Here is a 7686-nt window from a genome sequence, read left to right as displayed (position 1 = left end):
CGTCCTACCAATCACCTCTAAGATGTCTCAAACCCAAATGGTCCCCATTCATCTATGTATAAAGGGGTAGACATGGAAGACACCAGGCCCTGCCACCCCAATTCTCACTCTTAGGATTATTTATAGTGGAAAAGGGGGAAAAAAAGAGGCAGATGAACTACAATCAAAACCAAGTGAGGATTTTTAAGGAAGCATTGATGGAAACATTAAGAAAAACATCTGAATTCAACTCCAAAAAAAGTGTTCCCAAGGGAAAATAAAGTCCTGATTCTCTGAAATGGGCTGTAAGAACAAGCTGGAGAATGATTCTCTAGGCATGAACCCTAAGAGCTCTGGACACTGTGGCATTTCAGCTGACCTGGACCCATCAGCCAGATGACCTGAGGCCGCTGGCCCCACCAGCAGCATGGCAGCTTCCATCAGCTCGTCACAGAGTACTTTCCAGTGTGTTATAGTTGTCCTTAAAGCTCTTCAGTTCAAGGAAGTGTTTGGCACGTTTACTCTTCTGACTGGAGGGGAGGTATGTCACCTGGATGGTTGTTGGTGAGACTTCAGGAGACTGGGTTAGGTCTTTGGCTGCCGACTGGTGCTGTCTCTGAGAGCTCCCACTTCGTGCTTTGACCCTGGAGAATAGAGAGGGCAGCTCAAGGACAGAATGAGGACTAACACAAGAATACAATTCAAGGCTCATCCATTCTATAAAGCCACCAATGATCCCTCTCCTTGTTCTATCTTATAAACTAGTTACTAAAACCCCATCTGATAGCTTAAAAGTAGCAGAGAAACCAATTTTCCCACTGAGTCCCTGCCTCTGGCTCAACATTTTCTTCATCTCACTATAAAGAAAACTTTAGGGGCACCTGGGTGGCTCAGTTGTTAAGCGTCTGCCTTCAGCTCAGGTCATGATCCCAGGGTCCTGGGATCGAGCCCCGCATCGGGCTCCCTGTTCAGCGGGAAGCCTGCTTCTCCCTCTCCCACTCCCCCTGCTTGTGTTCCCTCTCTTGGTATCTCTCTCTGTCAAATAAATAAAATCTTTAAAAAAAAAAAAACTTTTAATTCTGCTGAATTAAATGTATGTCACTAATATACTCCTAGTCCAAAAACAGTCCCTTGAAAACGGAACACCAAAAAATAGAGAAGTAGCTATTGAGTACTTGAGCTATTGAGTATTGAGACGTGTTAGGACATTAAATTTGGTGTTTTATCAAATATTGATATCCCAGTATCTCTAGATGGTGGTAACATCCCTATTTTCCAGGTTCGGAAACTGATAGCCCCCTTGCCTAAGGTCACAAAGCTATTAAGTGACAGAGTTGGGGTGTAAATCTGTCAGATTTCAGAGCCTATCCTCTTCATTAGACTCACTGAAACTTTCTAGAAACCAGAAATCAAGGACTGAATTTTTAAATTTTATCATGTTATGTTAATCACCATACATCATTAGTTTTTGATTCAAGGGGTGAATTTTTATTTTATTATTTTTTTTAAGTTCATTTAAGTAATCTCTACACCCACTGTGGGGCTTGAAATTGAACTCACGACCCCAAGATCAAGAGTCAAGCACTCGGGGCACCTGGGTGGCACAGTCAGTTGAGCGTCTGACTCGGTTTCTGTTCAGGTCATGATCTCGGGGTCCTGAGACTGAGCCCCACCTTGGACTCCATGCTCAGCTTGGAGTCCGCTTGAGATTCTCTCTCCTTCTCCCTCTGCCCCTCCCAACTCATGCTGTTTTTCTCTTTAAAATAAATCAATCTTAAAAAAAAAAAAAAGTCACATGCTCTTCCAACTGAGCCAGCCACAGGCACCACTATTTATTTTTTAAGTAAGCTCTATGCCCAAAGATTTGGGAGGAGGAGGAGCAGCAGGCTTCCCGCGGAGCCAGGAGCCCGATGCGGGGCTTGATCCCAGGACCCTGGGATCATGACCTGAGCTGAAGGCAGACGCTTAACGACTGAGCCACCCAGGCGCCCCTCAAATAAATCTTAAAAAAAAAAAAACTCATGGCCCCAAGACTAAGAGTTGTGTGCTCTACTAAGTTAGCCCGATGCCCCACAAGGACTGAATTATTTATTTATTTTTAAAGATTTTACTTATTTGAGAGAGAAAACACAAAAGCAGGGGGAAAGGCAGAGGCAGAGGGCGAAGCAGGGATGCCTGGGTGGCTCAGTCAGTTGAGCGTCTGCCTTCAGCTCAGATCATGATCCCAGGGTCCTGGGTTTGAACCTCTCATCAGGCTCCGTGCTCAGTGGGAGCCTGCTTCACCCTCTCCCTGTATCCCTCCCTCCTGCTTGTGCGCACGTACCCTCTCTCTCTCTTCTCTCTCTCTCACACTCTCAAATTAAGTAAAATCTTAAAAAAAAATAAAAAAGATTTATTTTAGAGAAAGAGAACGAGAGCGCGTGCACACACATGGGTGAAGGGCAGAGGAAGATGGAGAGAATCTCAAGCACACTCCCCGCTGAGCACAGAGCCCAACGTGGGGCTCGATCTCATGACCCCGAGATCATGACCCAAACTGAAAACAAGAGTCGGATGCTGACTGAGCCTGACTGAGCGAACTAGGTGCCCCCCAAGGACTGAATGTTTAACAAAATTGTGGGAAGATACATACAAGATTTACCATCTCAGCCATTTTTAAATGTTTACAGTCCAGCACTGTTAAGTACATTCACATTCCCACCATCTCCAGAGCTCTTTTCATGCTGCAAAACTGAAGCTCTGTCCCCATTAAACCCTAACCCTCCAGCCCCTGGCACCCACCATATCCTTTCTGAATTTGGTGACTCTAGGGAACCCAGATGAGTAGAACCAGAAAGTACTTGTCTTTCAAAGGAACTGTACTTTGAACACGCTCCCTAAGTGACTTCCAGACTAAGCACCCTTCTCATCCTCTCCCCTGTTCACTTTCACTCCTATTCCAAGCCGTTTTTACTGGACCTTTTGTTTCTGGAACAAAGTAGTTTATTTTTAAGGACATAGATAAGAGAGGACAGACATACCCCTTATCTTTTGAGAAAAAGCCATATTCAACACAGCAGAAAACAGAGGCGATTCTTTTCAAGGCCAGTAACTTTTTATTCTACTTGTGCTCCCCCGTCCACCCTTTCAACATTTGCTTAAACACCACCACGAAGCTATGTTAATAGTGCACGTTTAAAACAACGCCAGACAAAAGTCGGGATTCCAGTAACAGACACTCAACAGCTAATACTACGGTGAGGCCCTTAGTCTCATGTGGAGTTCCTAATGCTATAAATGCTAATAAAAATGGATGGCACTTAATTGTTACTTTTATCAAACCAAGACATACAAGGAGGACACTGAAACCTTGGAAGAGAAGGAAATCTTTATACTGAAAACTTCATTCCCTTTGATATAAATGTTATGCCACTTCTGACATTTTACTCACCTGGACTTAAAAAAAAAGAAAAAAGAGGGGGCACAGAAGTAGGAGGCGTCTCCCTCTGCAAGCTTGTGAAGCAGCACATGCTTTCAGATGTGAGGGACGGCAGGACGGGACAGCTCGCCACTGTGATTTTGTTAACGCTGCTTATGAAGGGCATCTTGCTGTGGGGGGGGGGGCGGCCAGCACTACCATACTCTCTAACCAGCCCCTCCAACATACTCCCCTTCGAACTTACACAGTGGCCAGCTCACTCAGGGCCTCCTGGTAGCGCAGGTACTCACTCTGGCCAAAGACCTGAGGAAAGAGGAAGGGTGAGAGTCCCTTAGGCTGGGGTGTCCCTTTAGTTCCCGGAAGGAAAAAGTGGCCATCCAGCTTACCCCCGTCCCATAGCGGGCTGTCTCATAGCCATCCAGCAAGGTATCAATGAGGGCCTTGCGCACACCCTTAAAAGGAGTACTAGTGTTCCGAAGATCTAGCAGGTAAGAGCGGAAATTCTTGCCCATTAAGGAACGGGGATGCCTGCCTTCAGCATGAAATGGTATCTCTGTGGAGATAACAGATAACAGTGTTAACACTTCTCCCATTTACCAGTATTTCTAGTTTATCTTCCAAATTTAGAAATGGGTCCAATGAATGAATCTGGGGGAAATTCTAACAGATGAAGAAGACCACAGATACAGAGCTGTGTCTGAGTGGTCATTTGGTGGTGGCGACATAGCTATAAGCTACACCAATGGTAAACAATAGTGTCTCTGTCCAATTTACACTCCTACGTACTTATCCTGGCTCTGAAATACAAACCATGTTTTAGCAGAGATGAAGCATATCTGACAATGGTCATAGAACAGAAAAAATTCAAGAACCATTTATCTTGGTCTTACTGAAAAAGCAGATGTCACCTGTCTTTTATGGAAAAACAAACAAATCACCACCATCCAGTTAATGAAACTAAAGGTCTAAAGAACAAATCCACTCATTGAAGAAGAAATAATGTGCCTCCATCATTTCCTTAGAGAAAATAACCTAGTACTCTCAAAACTCTAGGTAATTCCTCCTAGCCTGAGATGTACAGAAAGGACAAATTCTAATATATATCAAGTGGGTTCCTCCCTCTTCTCCAGGTGAGCTTTCAGGATCCTGAATATCCTGTCAAGTAGCCCTTACCAGAGGCACGGATGGCATCCAGAGCTTTCATCCTGTACAGATAGTTGTAGCAATCTGTTGAAAAAGAGACTGGTCGTAGACATAACGCTCAGATTTTCCAAACTTCAGCAAGCTAATAAACTGCCTCCCCGCATCTGACATATACCCAGCAACAGAGGAAGCACAGGTGTAGGTTTTGCCAGCAGCTAGGCTAACAGCTCGGAGAGCAAAGGAATTCTGAACTTGTGGGATTCCTCACTGAAGTATCCTCCAAGAGCATGCCACGTACTCTGATTTCCCTGGGTTTCTAGCTGTAGCAGTCTTGCATCACCATCTGCAAGGAGCTGAGGTTCATACTTGATATCTTGAACCCTGGATAGCCGGATATCAATCTCCTCTTTTAAGTCCTGTTCACACAGAGAAAAGAATATGCAATCACTAATCCTATACTCTGCGCTTTTTTAAAATTTTTAATTATTTTTTAGTATTTTATATACTTTGCTTTCTATCAACCTGGAAATGGGGCACATCAAGCGAACAACCAAGACAAAAGCAGCCGCAAAAATGCTCGTATGGTTGATAAAATTGCCAGGTAAGACTAAAAAATTTAAGGATGGGATTAGGTTCTCTAAAAACTTCTCTACACTGTACATCTCTAAGCTAGATCTTTTAACCCGCCAGAATTTCTTCAAGTTCCACAGCATCAACATTATTTGACTCAACTGGGTTTGAAATCTGTTAGGTGTTATAAAGAACTTCCAGAGAGAGAAAAAATGGACAGCAACCAGAAGTCATACTCTAAAAATCTGTAAAGAGGCCTGTATATGATTTATAATAGCTTGGGGACTACCCTACCTGGTAGACCACAGAACTTCTAAAAGCTTTCTTCTAGAGTACGTTAAATCTTTTAAGTAGGTAATTCACATCCGTGGTGTAAAATTCAAAAAAGGTACTAAAGCCACCCCTCACTTATCCAGAAGCGACCATTGTTAACAGTTCCAAGTTCATCTCTCTTAAGAGGGTTGCCAGAGCCCCAGATTTTCTTCTTGTAACTTTTTAGTTATAAGTAGGCTCTACACCCAGCGTGGAGGCCAATGTGGGGCCCAAAGTGGGGCTTGAACTCAGGACCCTGAGATTAAGACCTGAGCTGAGATGAAGAGTTAGAGGCTTAACTGACTGAGCCCACCAGGTGCCACTTCTTGGTACTCTTTAGAAACGTCCACTGTGAAACATATCATATATGGAATCCGTGTTACATACATCTTAAGTAATTATAAAAATCGTTAAGATGAACATCTATATCCACTATCCTGTTTATGAACTAGAACGTTACCAATGACCGTGAAGCCTTGTGTGCCTATCTCTGATTGAATGCAAACCCCAATCTTAATTTGTTCAACAATCCTGTTTTTCTTCACTGTTTTAACACTTTATCAATCTAAACAAGATGTTTAGCTTTGCCTGGCTTTGTTCTTTACACAAATGGAGAAGTATGTTTTAAATTCCTTTGCAACTTGTCTTTTAAAATGTTAAATACTTGGGACGACTGGGTGACTCAGTCGGTTAAGCATCTGCCTTCAGCTCAGGTCATGATCCCAAGGTCCTGGGATAGAGATCTACGTCAGGATCCCTGCTCGGCGGAGAGCTTGCTTCTCTCGCTCCCTCTGCTGCTCCCCCTGCTTGTGTGCTCGCTCTGTCAAATAAATAATCTTAAAAAAAAAAAAACTTAAATACCTTATTACAATAGGTTGAACTTATATGTGATAAAATGCATCCAATTTGTGTGGACTGGTGAGTTCTGACAAATGAATACACCCACTCAACCACCATTACAACCAAGACACAGAACATTGCCATCACCCCAAAATATTCTTTATATCCCTTTGCAGTCAACCTCTCCCTCCCTGCTCCCCGCAACAATTATGTACTTTCTATTGATATAGTTCTGCCTGTTGTAGAATTTCATAAAAATGGAATGGAACAAAATGGTAGATACTTTTTTATGAATGGCTTTCTGTTTTTTTTCACTCAGCATGTTTTTGAAATTCACTCAAGTTTGTGACTTTTTCATTCAAAAATGCTTTAGTGTTTCATTTGTGTTGCTTAGCTTATTTTTAACCCTTATAGTATTCCAGAACACAAGTATATCATTATATATTCTCAAGTAGACATCTGGACCAACAGTTTCTTCTTGAAATATCACAATCACTGAAATGAACACTCTTATACACGTCTTCTGGTACAACACCAGCAAACACTAATTTCTTTATGCTAAGAGTGGAACTGCTGCACTATGGATTAGGTACATGTGCAATCTTACTAGATAATGCCCAATTATTTGCCAGAGTAGTTTTACTCATTTGCACTTCCAGCAGCAATAAATGAGAATTTAGATGAGAGAACTTTTTAAAGCAGAAGGAATCTTATCTCATCTAGTCCAGAGAGCTCCTAAATAATCAAAGTTTTGACTGGATCATGATGTGCTGGAAGCCAACCCTATATCCCTCTTATGGAGAGCAGGTGGCATTTGGAGAACTGAGGGAATGTGGAAGAAGCTCTGTTGAGGTTTTAGGCCACAACACCTTCCTTACGGTTTTCCATGAACAAAAAAGGAGGAGGAGTAACAGCCCTGGTGAGGACAGACACTGGTCTAGGAGTTGAGAGAACCGTGTAGTGCCCTAATTCTCCCACCAGCCTGTTTGTCACTCAGTAGCAGATTACTGGGTACCTACTGCAGGTAGGCCCTGGCTTTACTGTGGTAAACAGAACTGGCGCAGAGCCCGCGTTCTTGAAGCTTCCAGTCTGGTGGAAACTGCGTATTAAGCAAATCGACAGACATAAAGGAAAACTTGTAGTAAAACGGTATCTAGAAAAATATCAGGACGCTATGAGAAAATAAAAAAGAGCACCTACTTTAAAACAGATAATAAACGTTCTTCTTCGCGGAAGAGGAACATCTGAGCTAAGCTCTAAAGAGCAAATCAGCCATAGCCAAGAGAAGACTGGAGGAAGGTCATTCCAGAGCGCGTAACCGCGCCTTAACCGTCGGAAATCCAACCCCTGTAGCTGGATCCCAGCTGGACCCTGGGATCCCGGACAGCCACACAAGAGGGTGGAGCGGGGGGGGGGGGGGGGGG

General features: G+C 43.3%; 1 protein-coding gene across 4 annotated transcripts; it reads right to left on the bottom strand.

The window, feature by feature from the left end:
- Positions 1 to 158: 158 nt before the first annotated feature.
- On the bottom strand, positions 159 to 7645 carry LTAP1 (lipid transport auxiliary protein 1). Of its 4 annotated transcripts, none has more exons than XM_081809449.1 (6): positions 6087 to 7645; positions 4839 to 4956; positions 4571 to 4624; positions 3784 to 3950; positions 3642 to 3700; positions 159 to 623 (listed from the first exon to the last, which is right to left on the bottom strand). In XM_081809449.1, the coding sequence occupies exons 3-6, from the start codon at positions 4599 to 4601 to the stop codon at positions 428 to 430; spliced, it is 453 nt and encodes a 150-aa protein (XP_081665575.1). In that variant the 5' UTR covers positions 4602 to 4624; positions 4839 to 4956; positions 6087 to 7645; the 3' UTR covers positions 159 to 427. The 4 variants fall into 4 exon arrangements, with proteins under 4 accessions (XP_081665575.1, XP_081665577.1, XP_081665574.1 ...); XM_081809451.1 differs by having other exon boundaries at positions 7282 to 7645; XM_081809448.1 differs by having other exon boundaries at positions 4839 to 7645.
- Positions 7646 to 7686: the final 41 nt, after the last annotated feature.

Source organism: Leptonychotes weddellii, unplaced genomic scaffold (genome assembly GCF_054177405.1).
Source record: "Leptonychotes weddellii isolate Sample4059 unplaced genomic scaffold, ASM5417740v2 HiC_scaffold_10051, whole genome shotgun sequence".
Lineage (NCBI taxonomy): Eukaryota > Metazoa > Chordata > Mammalia > Carnivora > Phocidae > Leptonychotes > Leptonychotes weddellii.
This window is presented reverse-complemented; position numbering and strand designations above follow the sequence as displayed.

Excerpts from the sequence above, each read along its gene's own strand:
- LTAP1 (XM_081809448.1), bottom strand. The coding sequence starts at position 4,601 with ATGAAAGCTCTGGATGCCATCCGTGCCTCTG. Across the intron at positions 3,701-3,783 it reads CAGCCCGCTATGGGACGGGG|GTCTTTGGCCAGAGTGAGTA; the intron begins GTAAGCTGGATG and ends CTCTTTCCTCAG. Across the intron at positions 624-3,641 it reads CTGAGTGAGCTGGCCACTGT|GGTCAAAGCACGAAGTGGGA; the intron begins GTAAGTTCGAAG and ends TCTATTCTCCAG.